Source organism: Leptonychotes weddellii, chromosome 2 (assembly GCF_054177405.1).
Source record: "Leptonychotes weddellii isolate Sample4059 chromosome 2, ASM5417740v2, whole genome shotgun sequence".
NCBI lineage: Eukaryota > Metazoa > Chordata > Mammalia > Carnivora > Phocidae > Leptonychotes > Leptonychotes weddellii.
The window spans coordinates 122,712,369-122,734,656 of NC_138370.1; the positions used below are offsets into that span (position 1 = coordinate 122,712,369).

Here is a 22,288-nt window from a genome sequence, read left to right on the forward strand (position 1 = left end):
TTCCCCTAGGAGGCGGCCTCCAGCGAAGGAGCTGCTGCGATCTCTGGGGGCCCGCGGGGACTCCCCCGCGCCCCCCACTGCTGCGGCCGGCAGGAGGACGGCCTCCCTGCGGGGCTGCAGACTGGCTTCCCGCAGGGAGCAGAGGCTGGAGGCCGAGGCGAGGCTGGGGCCTTCGGGCGCCGCGGGGCCAGGCTGCAGGTAGGTGCTCTGGGCGCGCTCCCGCAGCAGCCCGGGCTCCTGGAGGCCGCAGCCGGCGGCGGAGGAAGGCCGCTTGCCGGTCTTGCGCTGAATGTAGTCGGCCAGAGCGCTCTGCTGGAACTGCTTGAGCTCCGGGCCCGACAGGCTGAGCGTGGAGCAGGCCTTGCCGTCGCGCTCGAAGATGCGGCGCCGGTCCGCCACCGTGCTCTCGGGGAAACGCAGCCCCTTCCTCTGCGGGCTCGAGGGCGCCGGCTCGGCCTCCTCCGAGATCCCCACCTCGTTCATCTTCTCAGGCTCTGAGTAGGAGCGCTTCTTCTGCTCGGGGGTCAGGCGGCGGCGCGGCCCCCTTCGGGCGGCAGGGGGCGCGGGTCGGGCAGGGTCGCCCTCGGCCGGGGTCACACTGTGCCGCTCACGAGGGGTGTGTGGGGAGGCGGATGCCGCTGCCTCTGGGCTCCACAGCCCCACGTGCGCCGAGGCGGGCCGCGGGCGCCAGGGTCTCGAAGTTGCGGGTGTCCCCAGCTCGAGGTCCCGGCGTCGAAAGGAGGTGGCCCCCAGGACACGGGACTGCGCGTCCTTGATGCTGTTCCGGTAGGTACGGCTGAAGGGGGCGTCCAGCACCGGCGACTCGGGCGTGCCGGGCCTCTCGTCCAGCCACACGGGCTCCTTCTCCGCCTCGCCGAAGAGCTGAAAGGTGCTCTGGCTGCGGAGTAGGTGAGGGTCCCGCCTCGGGGGCTCACTGCCGTGAAGTTGGGGGCCACGGCCGACATCGGCACCCCGCCTCAACTGCTGACCATATGGCTGCCAGGAAACCTCTTCCACCTTTGGCTCCTCGTTTTTGAAGTGCTGCTCCCCATTGCCTAGGGGTTCAGTGGGTTCAGAAAAACGGACATTGGCTTTTGTCTCCTCAAAGTCATTCCCAAAAGTATTAGAAGTCGCAAGCGTCCTGTTGGGCCTGTAGTTGTGGCCGTAAGTAGAGCTGCTCACACTTGGGGGTCTCTGGCTCCCTTGCTCTCGCTGCTCGATCTTGGAAACCTTCTCCAGCACGGAGCAGTGGGGGTTCCCATACTGAAAGCCCTGCAGAGCGGAGGTGCTGCTGGAGCTGAGCCGCCTCCTGCCCAGACTGGATGTCTGCTGGTGGGGTGGGGAGGGAGGCTCCTCATACCTTGGGTCTGAACTGGGGAAAGAGGCCAAGGCACTGGTTCTTGCCTCGGGCCTTGGGTAGGAGACTGGCCTGTCCAGCTGGCTCCTGTGGTCAGGAACAGCTTTCCTTCCAGAGTCTTCTACCTTGCTGTTGACTACAGAGGTAGACCAGCCCTCCAGGTAGCCCTCCTGGGCTCCTCCTCCTAGCTCCAATCTGCTTTGCCCTCTTAGACTCTCAGGAATGTTTTGGAGAGAGGAAAAGCCTGGCTTGGTCCTGCCAAAGTTGTTCGACAGGCTCTGGCCTAGGCTTTCCCTCTCCAGCCTCTGCTGCAGGTTGGCATTGTGGTCTTCATGTAAATCACCCTCCCAAGGCTCTGAGGGCCTGGAGGACCTCTTGTCTTCACCCACTTGCCAGGCCTGAGGGGATCTGAGGCTGTGGTAACTAGAATATGGTTTGTTGCTGTGGGTGCTCCTTCTCTCATTGGGATGTGGGCTGTTGCCTCGGAGAGGTGTGAGCTGTCTCTCCAGGGAGGTATCCTCCTCATTTTCAGGTACTGAAGGGAAATGGACTTTGTAGGGGACACATCTGGCTGAAGTTTCAGGTTTCCTCTCTCCTGGGGACACTGAATCATGTTCTAGAGGCTGGTAGAAGGCAAACCCAGGCCTGCTAGATCCATTTTGGTTCCCATTCTCGTCAAAGGTAGCCATCTTGTCACAAGCTCCATGAGGAGCTGTATACCCACTCTCCTTGGCCAGGGCTGGGTAGAGCGTGCCGTTACTACTCACAGAAGGCTGGGGCACCTGGGCAAAATGTGGCTCCAGAGAAGGGACCGGGTAGATGCCAGTTGGCAGCAGAGGTTGGCCAGGTTGGGCCTTCTGGGGATAACTGTGCTTGGGCTTCGCTGGGGGGCTGTTCTCTGGACTCTTCTCTAGCACAGTATGCAGCTGTTCCTCTATGAAGGGAGATTTCAGGGAGCCTGCCGGGTTTGCCTGAGGCCGACAGAACCGCTTCTGATCGAGGCTAGACCACGAGCTGGGTCGTTCTCGCTGCCGAAAGGCTGTGTAACTGTCGCTCCGCGCTGGGGGCAGGGGTGCGCCCACTTTAGGAGGCAGGTCAGGAGTGGTCTCCAAGGCACTGGGGCACTGCTGGCTCCAGGATGGGGGTGGTGCTCCCTTGCCCCGAGGAACATTATGCCATTTATCATAGCCCTGACCATCTGCTGACGCTCGGGCCTCCCTCCCTTGGAGAAGGAGGGCTGAAGAGTTCACCTCATACTCGGCCGAGACTCCCCTCCGGGGATCATAGACTGTCTTGACATAGCGAATGTCAGCCTGCCTCATCCCTTCTAGGAGGCCACCCCGAGCATTAGTGGTGTCCATGGAGCCTGACCGCTCCCGGCTAGAGATGCCAGGGGGTGGGTACTCTAGGATGCTAGAACTGGTGGAGAAGGAGCTGTATGCCGAGTCTCTCTTGTTATGGAGGTGGCTGAGCTGGTCAATGCTGCCAGTGGACTTGGCAGGGGAAAGAAGATGGCAGGGTGGGTATCCCCCACTGGGCTCCAGGCTCTCCATGCTCCCCTGGGAACTGCAGCGGTCAGGGCTTCGCCTCAGATAAGCATGGTCAAAGCTGGAGAGGTCACTGGTAGAGGAGCTAGAAGAAAGGGAGACAATAGCGTTTGGGAGGCTCACAGGCACAGGGCCCAGCTTATAAATGTACTCTTGTGCAACATGTTTGGTTTTTGGAAGGGTGGGTGAAAAGGGCCAATCTGGGCCTTGCTCAGCCTCCTTGTGTGTTGTCACGAGGAGTAATTGCCCAACACTGTAACCTGTGCGCCTCTAATTAATCACCCGGGCTTGCAAGGGGCGGAACGGGGGGCGCGGAGGAAGCCGCGCAGCCTCGGGGTAGAGGCAACACGTTGATGTGACTTGCTGCGTGCTGCAAGTGACATTCTGTGTGTGCCAAGAAATGAGCGATGGGGGAGGAAAGAAGAGAGGAGGAGGAGGAGTGCGAGAGACTGCAGTTTTGTGTCTCTTAGGGCTCTTTGTGGGAAGAAGGGGAAGAGCTTAGTAAGAGACCAGGCACGTGCACCGGGTGAGGGAGACTGTGTGCACGTGTGTGTTTTTAGTTAATCTTTCCTTTTTATGGAATTGAAGGGCTATACCCTGGCAATCTTCCTGGAATCTCTACTACTAGAGCCAATTTGATTGTAGTGAGAAAGCTAAACACAAAGCTGAATGAGAGAAATTCAGAGAAATGGCAAAGTCAGAAAAAGCTGACAGGAGAGGGCAGCGTTAAAAGAAGTCTTAATTACAGGAGTCCATCACCTGTGGATGGCTTCCCAAAGCCCGAGCAAAGCCTCCTTCAAACACTTAGAAAGGTAAGACCTTCTCCTTTACACAGTCCTCCAGGTGATTTTTCAGAGCCTGCTGGGGGAAGGGGAATGATTCTCAATCCTGACATGGCATCCCCCAGAGTTGCCTCAAAACAAAATTACTTCTAATTAGCTTTAGTTACAAATGTTAAAATATACTTCACCCAGCATGTTGGGGGGAGTGAGGGCATACAGAAAGGAGTAAAGTGGTTCAAAAATCAATCTCGAAACTGTTCAAATGTTTGTGACTCACCATTCTCTACAGAAGGGTAAACACTAAAACTTTTTGCTAAGCTTTTGTACTTTTAAATGAATAGGTGTTTAAGCACTATTAAAATTCATGGGGCTATGATTATATTTCTGGATCTCATTGAAGTAAATACAGTGTCTTCCTGACTAAGCATAGGATAATGTTTTATGGCTGGCCTAAATCCAGGGTCTATGGCAAGAGACCGGAAGGACCATATTCTGACTCAAAACTGGCACTGGAATTCAAGGAAGACTACATTTTCAGCAGTTCACCTCAAGGATGTAATTTTTCTTTTTTAGACAGAGTCCGTTTACTGAATGGAGCCTCCCCCTTCAGGAGGGACAGGTATAAATTCAAGGGAGAAAAGAAGGAACAGCTCTTGAGCCAGCCAGACTAGAGATACCAGTCCTGGCACTCAACGGTGTGGCATATGTCACTGCCAGATTTTACCCCCTCCCCCCCTTCCCAGTTCCCCTTCAAATGAAGACTGTGTTAACGTACATGACAGCTCAGTTGAGGATAATCTCCTATGACCCACTTACGCTTCCCTTCATCTCTTCTAACAGGAGATACAGAGCTAATGCTTCGAGTGGAAATGGGAGCCGTATACCCCATCATGGCCCTTTTGCTCACCAATTCCATGCAGGTGGTAGGCACCACTTAATCCCCAACTGCTGGGAATTTTAGCAGTCTTTCACTGAAAGGATAATTCAGATCTACTTAGGGACACACAAAAAGTCAAAGCGAAGAGACGGAATAACTGAAACTCTCACGATTGAAGGGCAAGAAGCGTCATTACTAACATCTCAAAATGTAGATGTCTAGAAATACGAAATCGCTGGTGTAAATATCTTTAGGCAGAGCAAGGGTACAATGGGTTCCATCCTGTGGCTAAAGGAAACTTAACCCACCAAACCTCAGGTGGAATGTACCATGTGAGGATGGTGACATGCTCTGGGCTACTCAGGGAGGGCTATCCCTTGGAAATCTCCACTCCCAAGCTGAGTGGGGAACAGGCCCAAGTGGCATGCTGTGCCATCGAGTGCACTGACATCACCCTCTACGGAGTTCTTCCACCACTTTCTGGAAGTCGTCATTCTGATTATCTTTGCCGTTCTTGCTTCCAAGATCGCACTTTTAATGGTGGGGAAGAAGAACTTGGGATGAGGTCTTCATTCCCTGGAACAGTTCCAGCCCATACAGAGACAGCCTTACTGTCAAGTAAGTGTGTCAAGCTTCTTATCGTGGTCTGGCTAGCTCCCAACCTCATTTTCTACTGGTCCCCTCTTGCTCACTGCACTGCAGTGTAATGGCCTCCTTCCTGTAATTCAAACCCAAGAAAGCTCTTCCAGTGTCTTAGGGCCTTTGTACCCACTGTTCCCACCACATGGTATGCTCTTCACCTGATTCAAGTCTCTGCTTGGGAGAAGACTTCCTGAACGCAAGAGCATCTAAAGAGCATCTCCCCCATCCTTACCACTTGTTACTCTGCTTATTTCCTTCATAGTACTTACCACTACTTGACATTACCTTATATCCCTTTCATTATATGAGAGAGACTTCAACGGTGTCTGTAATGCTTAAGATCTGAAGCAAATATGACAAAATGTTACTTTTGTGGTCGATCCACGTAGTCTTATAATATTACTTATAATTCTTATATTACTCTTTTGTGTGTTTACATGTATTTTGTAAATACTTAAAACACACAGCAAAGAGCACAAAACAAGTGTATGAAAACATTTTCTAAAGTGCACTCATAGAATGTGGATTCCTTAGATGATGAAATGTTTGGAAAATGCCGAGCTAAGTAAATTAATTCTATTTGCTGTAAGACTTCTGAGTCTTTAATAAACTATTGTTCATGTGATGTTCTAAAAGGAAACTATACTAAACAGTGTCTTCTAAATTAATTTGATCCTAGGAACTTTTTTCCAAGGAGCATCTAATGGATGATTAATCCATGGAACAGACCTTGGTCAACAAATATTATAAGGTGGGCGCTTTTTCGGTCTTGTTCAGTATTATACCCCTAGTAACCAGAAATCACCTGAGAGGTAGTACTGGTTCTTCAGCATTTTGATACTGTTATTTCAGCCTCCGCTGAGGGGCTAGATTACATGACTTTTCCAGATCTCTTCTGAAGTATACTTTAATACTGAGGACCGTTGTGTGAGAGTTCTGCAGGACAGCAAAAAAGACCGTGAGCCAGGTCTGACAGGAAGCCGATGAAATCCAGATCTAAACCAGCTTGCAGGCACTTAAAATCACTTGTCCTGTGCTTCCCTCTCCCCTAAGCTCCCTGGTGCGCCAGCTTCTATATGAGAAACAGATCCATAAACTCAGGACTGAGATTGGGCTTCTAGAACCAAAGGAAGGCTGTCAGAGGGATGCCAAACAGCTGGTTTGGCGCACCAGACCACTGGACGTTACTGTGCTCCTTGGAAAGGTGCCTGGAGCGCGTCTCCACCGACAGCCACCCACATCAGGCCCTCTGAGAGAACACGGAGTTGGGGTGAGGCATCTGTCAGCGCTGCAAGCCTGAGGCGTGGACCTAACAGACCACAGCGTGACCTGTGCTGGCGAAGAAGAGAATCCTCAGGTCTGTAGCGCTGTGGGGAACGTGAGCTTGCCTTTGTCCTCGTACCCTACGTGGTCCTTTGTGCAAAGCTCGGCGGCATCTGTCCTGAAGCTTGCATTAGAAGCGCAGTGATGGATCCACCTGCCTGACTCCCTGTGGAGGTTGGGACGGGGCAGAGGACACGGGAGGTGCGGACACGCAGCCTTCAGAGCGCTACTCTTCTATCACCAGCTGCACAGTTCTCCAGTGGCCAACTCTCTTAGTGCTGGAGGCAGCTCTTCTGAGCACCAACTGCAGCAGTCTTACCTTCTGCTCATGTGTTTTAGGTTACAGTATGAGCAGGTTCAGGGCCTCCTGGGGAGGTGAGGCGTTAGGAGGCTGCACAGGGCCCCACTGTTGAGGAGCACTCTGCTAATACACAATTGCATTTTATGTGCGTGCCGGTTTATGCTATTAACCTTGAAATTTATTATCAGGTTTCACTGTGCCTCTGATAAGTCTTCAGCCTAATTATTGTAATTGTAATTATTGAGTGCTTATTACGTTCCAGGAACTGCACTGAATGTTTTACATGTTTTGCTTAATCCTCACTATGATCCAGTGGGATACATATTATTAATTTCATCTTACAGACAAGAAAAACAAGATCAAAGAGGTTAAATGACTTGCTCAAGCTCATCTGGTAAGCAGTGAAGTTGGGATTTAAGCCCAAGTGCCTTCCCACTATGCTTTCTTTCCTTCGCACTGCAGGGCCCTCCACATCTTACCTTCCAAAGGCCCAGAGAGCGAAAGTGCTATGCCTGGGTGCAGGCGGCGCCCAGCTGGGGGCCCTGTTCTCTGAGCCCAGATGGCAAGAATAAATTCTTTCAGGGTTAGTGGGAGGGACACGGGCAAGGGAGGGGAGTGTCTAACAAGGAGGGTCACCAGGAAATTCTTTTCTGTGGCCTGAAGCCTACCCTGATGTGCCGGGAGCCACGTCCATCAGTGAGGAGTCTAGGAATTGGCCCTTGATTTGACTGGACATGAGTTAAGGGTTCCGAGTCCTGGCCTTGCCAAATGTGGAGCCACCATCTGTTAGTTAAGTAATCCTTCCAGAAGTCTTGCCCCTCCCCCCACCTGACCCATCAGCACCTGCATCTCATTTGCATGTAGGACCCATATCCTCTTTACCCTCCCATCCCTGCCATTACCCTTATATAAGCACTTTCAAAAAGCCTGAAGCAACAGGGTCAAACTCGCTGGCATCAGAAGATGGATTCTAATTTGTATGGATTCTGAATCCATAGTAAATGTAGGGGAGTCCTGACTGAGTACTTTAATATGTCTGGTGGTCAAGTTTGGCTTCCCTCTCAACTGTGTCAGGTCTGATTACTATAGTCCATCCCTTCTCCCATGACACTGCAGTGGCCTTGCCTTTTTCTGACTGAACCTTGACTGATACAATGACTAGAGAAAGAGAGCAAGTAGAACTAGTAGTTAGTTATAGGCCATGGCTCTGACCCCTGGCTTGGATTTGAGTCTGGACTCAGGTCCTGATCAGTTGTTTGACCTTGGACAAATTAGTCTCTGCAAGCTTCAACTTCCTGTTCTGTAAAATGGGGTTAAGACTACTGTGTGTGTTTTACAGGTGCAGATGAAAGCATGTCATATCACATGAGACAATGTGCACCCTGAGCAGCCCTAAGTGTGTTAACTTTCTGGGTTGGAGCTAAGTTGGATAACTGGCCTAACAGAAGGATAAAAACGAGTGGGGAGTTCAAACACAAGAATAAGATCATTCAGTAAAAAGCAGATACATATTTGGCTAAGAAGGACAGTAAGCCGTGAGGGAAGAAGCTCGTCAATTTTTCTAGTAGTGTTACCATGTGTAATTGAGAAGTGTCTCAGAATGGACAGACCCTGTAATTAACTCAAATGGCCTCCCTTTGTGCCAGTCTAGCCCAGGATATGAAGATAACTGGTATACATTCGGAGTTTTAAGAGGATGAGGAAGGTGGTGGGTAGAGAGGTTTAATACTCGAAGTGAGTGTAAGAAAATGTTCTCAAGACCTCGGAAAGAAGAAAAGCCCTGAGTCTCAGCTGGGGCCACTTACCTGGAATGGTATCTCTGAGGCCAAGGAGTGCCAATCGTGCCCGGAGTTATTTGCATCATGCTGGCATCTGGTTGGTTCTCCCCAAATTTGGTTAAATGCCAAGAGTGAGGTCGGCCGGTAGGGTCACTGCGCCTGGGGAGTTACAGGAGAGGGACCTCTCAACATTAGGAGCATTCTCAGCTGAGTTTCTTTACTGATGGGATTTATAGATTTAAAAACAAACACTGCTGTATCCTCAGAGATCAAAAATAAGTAAATACTGGAAAGTAGATCTTACTGCTTATTTCTCTTATTAACCATTGCTACTCTCTGCTTTATTAATATTTTTATTTTCATTTTGACATAATTTCAGACTTACATAAAAATGTTGCAAACTTAGTATAAAGAATTCCTACATAAACCCTAGTGCACTGTTGGTGTGAATGCAAATTGGTATAGTCACTATGGAAAACAGTATGGAGGTTCCTTTAAAAAATTAAAAACAGAACTACCATATGATCCAGCAACCCCACTTCTGGGTATATATCCAAAGAAATTTAAATCAGGATCTCATAGATATATCTGCACTCCCATGTTCACTGCCGCATTACTCACAAGAGCCAAGATAAGGAAACAGCCTAAATGTCTACCAACTGATGAATGGACAAAGAAGATGTGGTATGTACACACACACACACACACACATGCACAGTGGAATATTATTCAGGCACGACAAGGAAGGAGATCCTGCTGTTTGCAACAACTTGGATGGACCCTGAAGACATAATGCTAAGTGAAATAGGCAGACAGAGAAAGATAAATATATGATCTCACGTCTATGTGGAATCTAAAAAAGACAAACTCAGAATAACAGACTAGAGTGGGGCTAGGGAGTTGGAGATTGGGTCAAAGAGTATAAACTTCAAGCTACAAGATTTACAAGACTGGGGATCTAGTGTACAGGATGGTGATTATAACTAATACTACTATATTATATACTTGAGTGTTGCTAAGAAAGTAGGTCTTAAACGTTCTCACCACAAAAAAGAAATTTTAACTATGTGACAGGATAGAGGTGGTAGCTAATGCTATGGAGGGAATCATTTTGCAATTTATAAATGTAACAAATCTATACATTGTACACCTTAAACTTAAACAATGTTCTTTTGCAATTATATCCCAATAAAACTGGAAAAAAAATTCCCACATATCCTTCACCTAATGCCGGAGTTGCCTCTGTTTATCCATGTATAAAAATGTGAGCAATAATTCCTTCCCACATCCCAAGAGACTGTGTGTGGATATATGGTAAAAAAGCTTTCTGGGGAGGGCGCCTGGGTGGCTCAGTGGGTTAAGCGACTGCCTTCGGCTCAGGTCATGATCCTGGAGTCCCTGTATCAAGTCCCGCAGGGAGCCCGCTTCTCCCTCTGACCTCCCCCCCTCATGTGCTCTCTGTCTCTCTCATTCTCTCTGTCTCAAATAAATAAATAAAATCTTTAAGAAAAAAAAAAGCTTTCTGGGGATTTTGAAGTCCTCTGTCATATCCTGATGCTGGATAAATTACATTCTTTTAATTTCTTGGTAAGAACTACATAAAAATTAGCAGCTACCTCAGTGTTAGCACTGCTCTCAGTTACGTGGTATAAACAAACAGCAAGATGCTCTCAAAAGTCATTTTTCATTTTGCAAGTCAATGACTTCAACTTTTAAATATCCTGCCCTTATAACACAAAGTGTTTACAAAGCCAAAGGGAAAAAGTGGGTGTCCTTCAACAGCAATACTGAAGAATAAATTTGGTAAGAAGAATTACACTACTATAGAAGGTCTGAGTCAGGAGAGAGTGAATGTGCCTTTTTCTGGGAAAAAAGTGAGGTGAGCTATCAGGAATTTCATACTGAAAACTTCTGAACTCTCTGACTGTAGAGGAATTTTTCTACAGTTTAGAAACATGAGTATGGGATCCAGGAATCCACTTTGATACACTGATGATAAAGCTGTAAGTACATCCACCTATTTTGATACACTGATGATAAAGCTGTAAGTACATCCACCTATTTTCTGAAAAAATATATTAGCTTATGTTATATAAATGAAAATTCATTCCCCTGATACCAGTAAAATTTCGAGTGTTAAGTATATCAGAATAATACTAGCCCAGGTGTCAGACATGGGTTCTCACCCTGACTTTATTAACTTACTATACGACCCTGTATAAATTACTTCTCCTCCATAAGCCTTTGTTCATGTAAAAGATAAAGACATTAATCAAAGAGGGTGTATTAACCTCATTTTAATCTGAAGCAACTTTAAAAATCTGTAAGAGAGTATGGAGGATTTGCCAAGAGAGAAAATCATTCCCCAAAAATACATATATTTTTTCTGAAGAGAGGTTGGGGTGATAAGAAAATGATCTTGTGCAAAGCAAGGGATACAGACACACAAGATTTTTAGCTGTCAGTGTTTATTGAAATGAAGGAACCTATAGTCAGACTAATATCTGTGTTGCTACAGAGGCCAAGGAAAGTGAGAAATATCTCACTGAAATATCTCGATAAAATGCTGGGGATAGAAAGAAGCTGAAATGTGGCTAAAAGTTATCAGCTCTGCTATCAGACAAACCTGGATTCTAATCCTGATACCTAAAATCCAAAAGCTAAAAACCGGTGGTAACTTTCTTAACCATTCTGAGCTTCCTCATCTGAAAAAGGCAGATTATCACAGAACCTATAAATAGGGTTTTTGTAAGATAAAAAATGAGCTAATATACCTGGCACATAGTAGAGCTCAATAAATGTTAAGTATGATTATCTTCAGTCATTCATTATTAAAGAATTGGTGAAAACTAGAGGATAGGGAGACAAGCCTGCCAGAGAGATCTACAATGCAGGACAGGAAAGGGGAGAGAGAAGCCAGAAGTGAATGGTGGAGGTGAGCAGAATGGGCAGGAACTATTGATGGTGATGAGTCACCCACTTCTGAACTCCCTAATAAAGTACCCAGAGTAGATAATTACAGCAGAGGGTTACTGTGCTCGCAGCCTGAAGGACCCTGGCCACAGTGGTAAGGCAGGGAGCTGCAGGACGATGGCTGTGACCTCTAGTCAGGGAGGTAGACACAGGCCAGGAGGGACTAGACCTTGCCTACCTGGAAGCCAGGAAAGAAAGCAAGTAGTAACACAGCCTTGGCCTAAAGAGATCAAGTAGGGTGCAAACACAAGAGACCAACAGTGGAAGGCAAAACATTACAATTTGTCTGGCTCCTTGCCCCCTACTTCTCTAATCCCCATAACAGGTCCCAGGTAACACATGCCTCTGGGTTTGGGACTGCCCCAAAGTTGAACCTCTCCTCATCTCAGAAGGCCACCAGGGAGCCCCAGGGTAATGGCTGTCTTCACAGTCTGGCATTTTTGCCACTAGCCTCACTCTGACCTTGAACATGCAGCCCCCCAGAAACTAGGTTCCTCACCTAGTTCCTTGAAGCCAGGCTACCTCCCTTGAACCCCAGTTCCTCACTGACTTAGATTCCTGCTTTATCTTCCAGTTCCATCCAGTGATTAGAAATCCTTCCTGATGCACCGAGCCCCTCAGAGGCTGGCCCAAATCACGCAGCCCTAAGTCCCATAGCCAGGATTCAAACCCAGTTACCTAGGACTTCAGATACTCAACAAATGTGGCTGAAAAACCAGACAGAACTTAATGAAAAAATATAAAGTGTCTTTTGCATGAGGCACCTGGAGACACTTCATATGGGTCCAAATGATCCAAATGGGTCCAAAATACATAAGGAGAAAGAAACACTGTCATCTTCCCATCTCGTGTTCTGGTTACCTCAGTGGGAGGAGTTGGCAGGACCCCTCTCAGAGTAAGATGCTAGCGAGCCCTGTGACTAGGGACGGGCTTCGAGAAGCCAATGGGTGTAGCTAAAGAGCGAACTTGTCCTGACACCTGAGTGTGGTAATGCTGGGGATGACTCTTTGGCAGCTTCATCCACCAACCACATCTGACCATGCCTACAAAGACTGGGTGCTGACAAGTCTTTCCAACCCAAGAGAAATGGACAGGCCCTGATAAATTCCACAGGTGCCACAGAAAGATCCCTCTTCTAGTCAAGGAGATGAGGTGTGAGCTACTGTTTACTGACAATTTCAAGGGTTCCAGAGAAGCCCTCTAGACTGATACCTCCCAGGAAAGAAAAGGGGAGGTGCCCTAAGCACAATATAGCTACCCAGACTTCCTATATCAGTTGGTACACCACCTTCATGAAGGATCAGACATCTTGCTGGAAGTTTTGAATCAGACTCCCAAGTGTACAAGAGGCTCTCCATAGAACAATGAAGACAGATGGAGCTGTTTTAAGGGAGGAAAATTTTTCTTTGTGCTTTGAAGACAAGAGCAAAGCTTTTTTTTTTTTTTTTTTTTAAAGATTTTTTTATTTATTTGAGAGAGAGACTGAGAGAGAGAGCATGAGGGGGGGAGGGTCGGGAGGGTCAGAGGGAGAAGCAGACTCCCTGCCGAGCAGGGAGCCCGATGCGGGACTCGATCCAGGGACTCCAGGATCATGACCTGAGCCGAAGGCAGTTGCTTAACCAACTGAGCCACCCAGGCGCCCAAGAGCAAAGCTTTTTAAAAAATGTAACCTATCCAGACGTTTCCTTGGTTTCTTTCCCATTCGTTCAGGGGACATCCAAGGACACTTTCTATATCCCAGCCACTATGCTGGCACTGGGGATACAAAGAACAACAAAGTATCATGAGACCCAAATAATTCACAATATAGAGGATGACAGCGAAGTTAACTGCGATGAGATGGGTTCCATAATAGAGACCCGTACAAGATGCCTGGCGAACACAGAGGAGGGACTCACTAACACTGTGGGGTGAGGTCAAGAAAGCTTCACTTTTACCTACATCATGAAAGATTTCCTAGATGGAAGAGGATGGGAAAAGGAAGGGAAGGCCATCCGGCTAGAAGAAATAGCACAACAAATGCATGGAAATGTGCAAGCAAATGGTAAAACAACTCAGAGAAGCTGGGAAGGAGATGATGAGTAAGGGAAGAGCAGTAGATAAAGGTGAAGAGGTGGGAGGGGCTAGATCTTAACAGACCTTACTAAAAGGTTTGGACAGTATCCTATGGATTTAGAAACCACCAAATAACCTTAGCCAGGGAAGGGCATGTTCAAATACAGGTATCAGTAAGAAATCGCCAATAACAAGGAGAATAAATTTGAGACAAGATTGGAGGCTATTCTATTGGCCAGGGTCTGAGGGCCTGGCACTAAGGTGGTGGGCAGTGAACTTAAAGAGAATGCCCAGCCAGCAACTACTTGGATGTAGGTGGTGTGGAAGGGAGGATAGCCAAGGAGGAAGGATGGTGTTTATGTTTCTAGCTTGAGCTAGAATGATAATAAAATTAACTTATATCAAGAACATTAGATGGAGGAGGTGGGAATAGAGAGAGGGAGGAGGGAACCTGAGTGGGGAAGTGGTTGGCTCGCTCTGGGGCATGCAAATATGAGGAGCCTGTGGAGTTTTCCCACGGAGGAATATGGCAGGGAGGAGGGTCTAGAGGACTGAAGCCTGGGCTGCATTTAGATATGAGGATTCATAAAGACACATGGCCTTTGAGAAAAGGCAAGTTGCTTGGGGAGAATGCATAGGGAGACAAAGGAAGGAGTTAAAGGATGGATCTTTGAGAACCATTACGAATTAGGGGAGAGGAAGCCAAGGGAGAAGCCCAAGAAAAAGCTTCTAGAGAAATAGAAAAACTAGGGAGAGTACAGGAGTTTCACAGGTTCCTAGTGGAGAGAATAAGGAGGAGGAACTACCAGCCATTCCAACTGCTACCGAGAAGGCAGTTTGATGAGGGTGGATGCATGTGCAGTGGATTTGACAACTAGTAAGTCTTTGCTGTGGAACTGCAGGGGGGCAGACGCCTGACTAGGGTGGAGTAAGAGGGGAATGAGAGAGAAAACGGAAACAGCAAGGGCAGATCATTCTTTTAAACACTTGGCTCTAAAGGAGAGAAAGAGGATGGTAGCTAGAAATCTAGAGGTGATCAGGGAGGGAATGATTTTGTTCTTGCTGTTTTGTTTTAAACAAGTATGAGCAAGTGTATGTGAGACAGGGAGCTCCAGGATACAGGACAAAAAGGATGACACTCCTCAAGACTCATGAGGACATAGGAAGGGATGGCATTCTAGAGCGCATGTGGGGAGTACAGCCTTATTTATGTAGGAGTAAAGCCAGATCCACTGAAATAAGAAAGGAGGAGGTAAGATGTTGATGCTCCTAAGTATGAAAGACAGCGGGGTAGAGGAAGATCAGAGAGACTTCGCACCGTGTCCTCTATTCTCATGATGATGCCAGAGGAGGGAAAACTGAGGGGGTTGAATGTGGTGGGTTGGGGCTCAAGGAGCACAACAGTGAATACTAGAAGAGTTGAAACTTGACAAGAGATATTTCAAAGAATTAATGACTAAGATAGGGTCCTGCCCTTAAGGAGCTTACATCCATGTAGCCAGACCAAATGAGGCAGTTCCTACAGTAAATAATAAATCACAAAGAAATAATTCCTACAGTAAAGATAAAACAAATGTCCAAGACTTGCAATGCCAAGATCGGAAACCCAACTTGGGGAGCTTTTTTCTCTGGAGCTTGGAGAGGTAACTACTTGCCCTGGGGTGGGGTGTCAGATCTCCTCACAGACCTAAAACATTAAGAACAGAGAGATCTTTAAACAATCAAAAGGTCCTAAAAGACAAAAACAAAAACATGTATGTTGGAAGAAGGCTTCAGAGATAAGTCTTTTCTTTATAAGATTCTTCCACATGGACAGTTAAGTGATGAAATGAGGGAAAAGAACAATGAAAAAGAGGACCGAAATCTAGCCCACCAACTCTCATGCCTTGCTAAGGGGAATATATATACATCAGCACAACCTGAAGAAAGAACAGTTTGGCAACATCTAGGAAAAAATGTTTTAAATAACATATCTATCAAAAGATTGAAAAACAAGCTAAATGCTCATCAGTAGCAGACTCGTTAAATCACTGCAATACATCCATAGAACAGAATACTTTTGTGGCCATTGAAAGAATGGAGTAGCTCTATTCATATTGGCATGTGAAGATCTCCAAAATATATGGTTAGATGATGACAGTAAGGTGTGGCCCTGTGAGTACAGCATGCTGAAGTACAGAAGGGGCAAATATATGTAACTCCTTCTATGTTTATTAGTGTAGAGAATATTCCAGAGTGATGCTTGTGAAACTAGAAACAATGACTGCCTCTGGGAGGAAAATTTATTTTTCACTGTATATTCTTTTTTCTGTAACTTTTGAATTGTGTACCATGCATACGTATTACCTATTAAAAGGCACAGTATTTCAAAAATAGCCTCTCGTTTTACAAATATATCACATTGTATCTTGAGATAACCAAAAAAGTCAAACAGCTGTTGGCTGACTTTTTCAATGATGCAAATAATTTAATAAACATTCCTAAAGAGCACGGCATGCTTTCATATTTGGGGATCACTTTGATCTTTAAGAAGATAAGGAAATACTTTCCTAAAGGGCATTACAGCATGAGCATATCAAAAAGAGTCAGAAGGCTCTTTTAATTTTAAAATTTGAGCAAACCAAGTTTTGTGTGTGGGCATAATTCAAACAAAGCTCTTTTGTTGCATTCCTGACCACAAACAAGGAAGCTCAACTGCGTGGGATGGGTAGGCTGATGGAACTGGAGCTAACAAGTGACATGATGTCCTTCCTAGATGATTGTGCCCTAACACTGATTCAGGAATGCAGAGCATATTTCTGAGAAATCTATAATCAAGTTCAGGTATTGCAAGCTGTATTCACCGATCACCTACTATGTGCCTTCTACCTTGATGAATTCTAGTTGGAGTTCTGAGAGGTCACACATGGCCACAGGAGTTTATAATCTTGTTGGGGAGCCTTAGATGCAAGAAAAAGTATTAAACAGAATCATTATTTATAGATTCAAAAAATATTTCAGTGCCTGCTGAGTGCCAAGCCCATTGTAGACACTTGGTGTGTGTTTTCTCACTCTTTGTACTGTCTTTATGTTACAGGGCAATTAATGAGAAAATGAAGTAAATAAGAAAAACTAAGCAACTTGGGACACCTGGGTGGCTCAGTTGGTTAAGTGTCTGCCTTTGGCTTAGATCATGATCCCAGGATCCTGGGATGGAGTCCCTCATCGGGCTCCCTGCTCAGCAGGGAGTCTGCTTCTCCCCCTCTGCCTGCCTCTCTTACCTACTTGTGCTCTCTCTGTGTCAAATAAATAAATAAAATCTTAAAAAAAAACAAAAACAAAAAACTAAGCAACTTGTCCACAGTCACAAGGGTGGTGAGGGGCAGAGCTGGTATTAAACTCACACATTTGTCCCCAGAGCCTGCGCTCTTAACATCTAAGCAAAAAGGTCTGCCGGGCAGAGTAGAGAGACAGACAATAAGCAAATATACAGGATATTTTCATACAGTTCTAAGAGTTCCGAAGGCAATAAAACTGGGTACTGTGAGAGTGTGACTGAGGGTGTCTGCTTTTGGATCAGGAACAGCCTCTTTGAGAATGACATTTGAACCAAGATCTAAATGATGAGAGTCAACTATGCAAGAGAGGGGGGCAGAATATTTAGCATGGATGTGTGACCGGAGTGAAGAGCAGACGGCAGGAGAAGTCATCAGATCATACTGGGCCATGTGGATCTAAAGGGATTTGGGATATAAGCATCAAACAACTCACATGCTGCTCACGGTCAAGAACAGGGTCTGAAGTTGGCCAAATGGCCTAGAGGTAGAGTGGGACTTCACATGACCTCAAAGGATTGGTATGCTTAGTGGGATAAATGGAGAAGGTGAGAGCCTTAACTCGGAACATAAAAAATTCTAAGAGCTAGAGTTCATTTTTTCGTTGATGCTGTGCTTTGAAAGCTGTTATGACTGACACTTTGTGTCGACTCTTCTGGGCGCACCAACATGCTAAAACCATGCCAGTTATCACCTGGACATGAGTTGAATATGTAAGAATACAAAGGAGACTACCAGAACTACCAAATAAAACATCCCATTTTCTAATCTACTCACTAACCTACCTACCTGCCCATCCATCGTCCGTTTAGTGCACGATAAGCTTTAACAGATGACCAAGTCCAACTTAACAAGGTTCTGGTCTTAACCACCCCCCCCAAAAAACCCCAATATATCAATATATTCTGCAAATTAGGTCTATTTGAATTAATGTGTCATGGATTTGGGTCGAGGGGGTCTTCCTAATATACTCACTGAGCACCATGTGCTTGGACCAGGGTAAAGCAGGTTTCCTAAGGTTCTTTTTGTGTGTCACTGCTATTTTTCCTCATCTGTTTTTAAAATTATAAAGTACTTCAAACATATTCATATAAAGAACACCCATGTACTCATCACCAAAATTAATCAAGTCTTAATATTTTCCCATTTATTTCAGGTGTTCTTTTGAATAGGTAATTAATTCATATAGTTTAAAATAAAAAAAGATCAAAGCCACTGAGAAGTCTTACTCCACGATTCCCAGCCTGCACTCCCCATATCTCTTCAGGACTTAAGTTTCCTTGTGCCATTTTTTCCTTTTGGCTGCCTCATATTCCCTTCTGTGCATATATCATATTTATTTAACCAGACCCTTTCTGTAGATACTTTTTGATTTCCAGTCTTTTGCTATTACAAATAATGCTTCAGTGAATAACCACGCCCATACACTGTTTTCTATCTATGCTGACATATCACGGCAGAAATTCCCAGTAGAATTGTTGGATCAAAATTGGCACTTGCGGTTTTGCTAGTAAATGCTAAATTGCCCCTTTCACGTAACTTTAAAGAGGAAGCAAACTCAATATGAACAATTAAATGTCACTGTACAAGTACTTGGGGGGGGGGAGATTATATCTGTAGAGTGGTAGAACAGATGATAGGAACAACAATGCCCTTTTAGGCATTTCCTGTTTACAGGACAATGATAGGCCCCAAATACTGATGACAAAAATATTTAGCAATTGAAAACGATGACCAGGGGAGCCTTGGTGGCTCAGATGGTTCAGCATCTGCCTTCGGCTCAGGTCATGATCCCAGGGTCCTGGGATCGAGCCCCGCATCGGGGTCCCTGCTCAGCGGAGAGCCTGCTTCTCCCTCTGTCATTCCCTCCACTCGTACTCTGGCTCTATCTCTCTGTCAAATAAATAGATAAAATCTAAAAAAAAAAAAAAAAGAAAAGAAAACGATGACCAAGCCAAGCAAACTGAGCTGTACTCATAACATTGTTTCATTCCATAGATCCAGATGGCACTCTCTCTGCAATAAAAATTACCCTATATTGAGATCAGTTTTCTACATGTTCACAGGACAGAGAAAAGCTGTCAAAATTTTTAAAGAGTTGAAAAAGCCTATCTTCCAAAATACAAAAAAAAAAAAAAAAGAAAAAAAAGAAAGGTGGTAATTGTGCATTCACACACTGTTGTCAAAGACATTGTTTTTGAGAAATCCTTTACCCCCCTTAAAGCACCCTTAGCCTCCAGTTTCTAGGACTACAGCCTCTTCAAGGCTGTATTTCAGACTTTTCGGATTCACAGAAAAATCCAAGCAAAATTTTCTAAGGCTTTTATAATTGCCTCACTAACATCTGTGTCTTAAACAAGTGGTTCAGTGGGTAGAAAGGTATGCATTAGGTAATATAACCCCATAGCAACACAATCCTTTCTGGAAAGAGAGTTCTTTTTAAATGTCACATCCTGATAATATACCCTGGGGACTTCTGGCTGTGACAACGGAATCACACACAAGTAAGAGTGAAGTGTGCTAACTGACCGACAGAAGCCTCTAACATCTAAAATGTGCATAAAAGATGAAAAACCTTTTCTAGTAAGATGCTTTATCCCACTCCTTACACCTATCCCAACATTCTTTCACTACTGGTTTATCTCTTCCCCACTCTCTATTCTGACATGTTTTTGAAAAGATTTAAATTTTTAAAAAAAATTTTTTTTTTTAAAGATTTTATTTATTTATTCATGAGAGACAGAGAGAGAGAGGCAGAGGGAGAAGCAGGCTCCCAAGGAGCAGGAAGCCCGATGCAGGACTCGATCCCAGGACCCTGAGATCATGACCTGAGCCGAAGGCAGATGCTCAACCATCTGAGCCACCCAGGCGCCCCAAAAAGATTTAAATTTTATCGATGACAAAAGAAGACTATTATCGTAAAGAAGAGGGACTGGCAATGGGGGTGGGTGATGGTGTTGAAATGTCTTTTTCTCAATAGCCCTCTCTTTCTACCCTCCTCCTCTCAACTCTGAGGAATCAGAATAGTCAACTCTCCTGCCCATACTTCAACGTGTGCAAATAAGCCATGGCAGAAGTTGATGCAAACACCGTAACAGCTCCGATCTGTAATAGCATTCATTTTGTCTTTCACTGACTTTCAAAATTCAATTACCATAGAATAGCCTAAGTTCTAATTATCAATAATTTATTCTTCTCAAATCTCAATTTGCGATCAGACATTTTATTTGTTGGAGGAAGGAAGGAGGGACTGGCTCTTACCAATTTCTTCAGATAGCAGATATTATGATTTTAGAATTTTCTTCTCTACTTCTCTGTGCCATAGAATATGTAGCTAGAGCTCAGATAAATCATTTCCATGCTGGTTTGTTTTTATCTTCCACACAGACACCCACAAACATACTCATGGATCTCAGAGAGTGTCAGATAGTTGCAGAGAACCAGAAATATTGTGTGTGCCCCTGAATTACTGCCACCTGTAAGGAGAAGTTGCTTGAGGTCTCTGCCAGAGGACTCTTGTTGGATAAATCAGAAGCAGTTCAGCAGGGCACAATAAAAGGTGTGCATGGCTCTTCCCCTCCACCCAGTGGGCTGCAGGGCTGAGAGGCAGGAGGGGAAGGGTACGCTACCACTGTAGCTGGACACACTCCTCCTCCTTTGTGTATAAACCCACACAAGATCGTCCTCTGGAGTTTAAAGGAGTCCAAATACCAACTAAGGTATTTCAAAATTAAGCTAATTTTTATATAATGCAAAAGTATAAATTTTTTAAAGATTTTATTTATTTATTTGACAGAGAGAGAGAGAGAGCACAAGCAGGGGGAGCGGCAGGGAGAGGGAGAGGGAGAAGCAGACTCCCCACTGAGCAGGGAGCCCGATGTGGGCCTGGATCCCAGGACCCTGGGATCATGACCTGAGCTGAAGGCAGACACTTAACCGACTGAGCCACGCAGGTGCCCCCCAAAGTATAAATCGAATTTCATTTGCCAAAACAAGTGAAGAAAGTTTTTTTGTTTCTTTTTTGTTTGTTTTTTGTGAGGCAAAAGCCTTACCTTTTGGAAGTTACTTTTTTCCAAATACTATTCCATTAAACAAAAACAAATAGATGGCCCCCAAACCTCTAACACTAAAGAAACTGAATTCTCTTTGGGGGTAAGTATGATGCATTGCATTGTTTTTCTCTTCTCTAATTCACTTTCTTGTCATTTCAAGAATGAGGCCACAAATAAGCAATTAAAGACAACAAAAAAACAAAGGAAAGGACAGAAAGAATTCATGTTAGGGAAAAATCTTCAACAGTGGTCAAAAGAATCTACATTTTAGAATCGTACCAGAAAGGGATTGTTCACTAAACGAACGCTTTTAAATATTATAGAAACCTGAATGAAAAGAAGACAGGCTGAAAGCTTTCGGAATACTTGCTCCAGCCCCTCAGTGCCTACCCTACCAATATCTTCATAATAAATTTTACAACGGGAGTTCGACTACCACCACAACTCACATAACCTGACACTGGTGGGGGAGAAAATAATACAACTCCGAAGAATGCTTCTCTCTTATTCACTTTCAAGTGAAAGAATGCCAAATAAAACTTGAAAAACCAGCCTTGTGATCCCTCTCTCTCTGTGTTCTATAATATAAGCAGTTCATATTTTCTTTTTTTTACCTTTTACATGGTATAAAAGCAAGATGAATTCCTGTAGTAATAAATATTTAAATCACCTTGAGATCTAGAACATTACCATGACTGCCACATCCTCTTTTCCATATGCCACAGGTTCTTTTAAGTAATAGTATCCCTAGAAGCAAGCATTGGCATTAAGCATAGCTCTGAACAAAAACCTTGAATCAAGATTATGTAAGAATAAAAGCTGATTCAGGGGCGCCTGGGTGGCTCAGTCGGTTAAGCGTCTGCCTTCGGCTCAGGTCATGATCCCAGGACCCAGCCCATGTCAGGCTCCCTGCTCAGTGGGGAGCCTGCTTCTCCCTCCGCCCCTCCCCCTGCTCGTTATCTCTCTTCTTTCTCTCAAATAAATAAGATCTTAAAACAAAAAAGAATAAAAGCTGACTCAAATGATTGTGAATAGGGAAAAGATAAGCATTTACACCTGCAACTGTGATGGACTTACATAATGTACGATTGGCAATCTCAATAAACTCTTCATTTAAATTCAAAGTTCAATGAGAAGACCACACCTTGTCTTTAAAACTGAGAATATATTCACAGGTTCCTTCTCTTCAAACAAGTGTTGGCAATGAGAATAGAGAAGAACTTGGCTTTTAGTACACAGATAATCATTCCTTGTGAGAAACCGAAATACTTAACTGTGGAATTCCCC

At 45.3% G+C, this 22,288-nt stretch overlaps 1 protein-coding gene across 1 annotated transcript in view; it reads right to left on the bottom strand.

The window, feature by feature from the left end:
• The window catches only part of SHROOM3 (shroom family member 3), a 242,243-nt gene that overhangs the window by 28,268 nt on the left and 191,687 nt on the right, over positions 1-22,288 (bottom strand). The window contains exons 4-5 of the mRNA XM_081813144.1: positions 8,635-8,766; positions 194-2,989 (exon numbers count right to left, since the gene is read on the bottom strand). Of these exons, the coding sequence (XP_081669270.1) occupies positions 194-2,989; positions 8,635-8,766 (2,928 nt within the window). The remainder of the gene's footprint in view (positions 1-193; positions 2,990-8,634; positions 8,767-22,288) is intronic.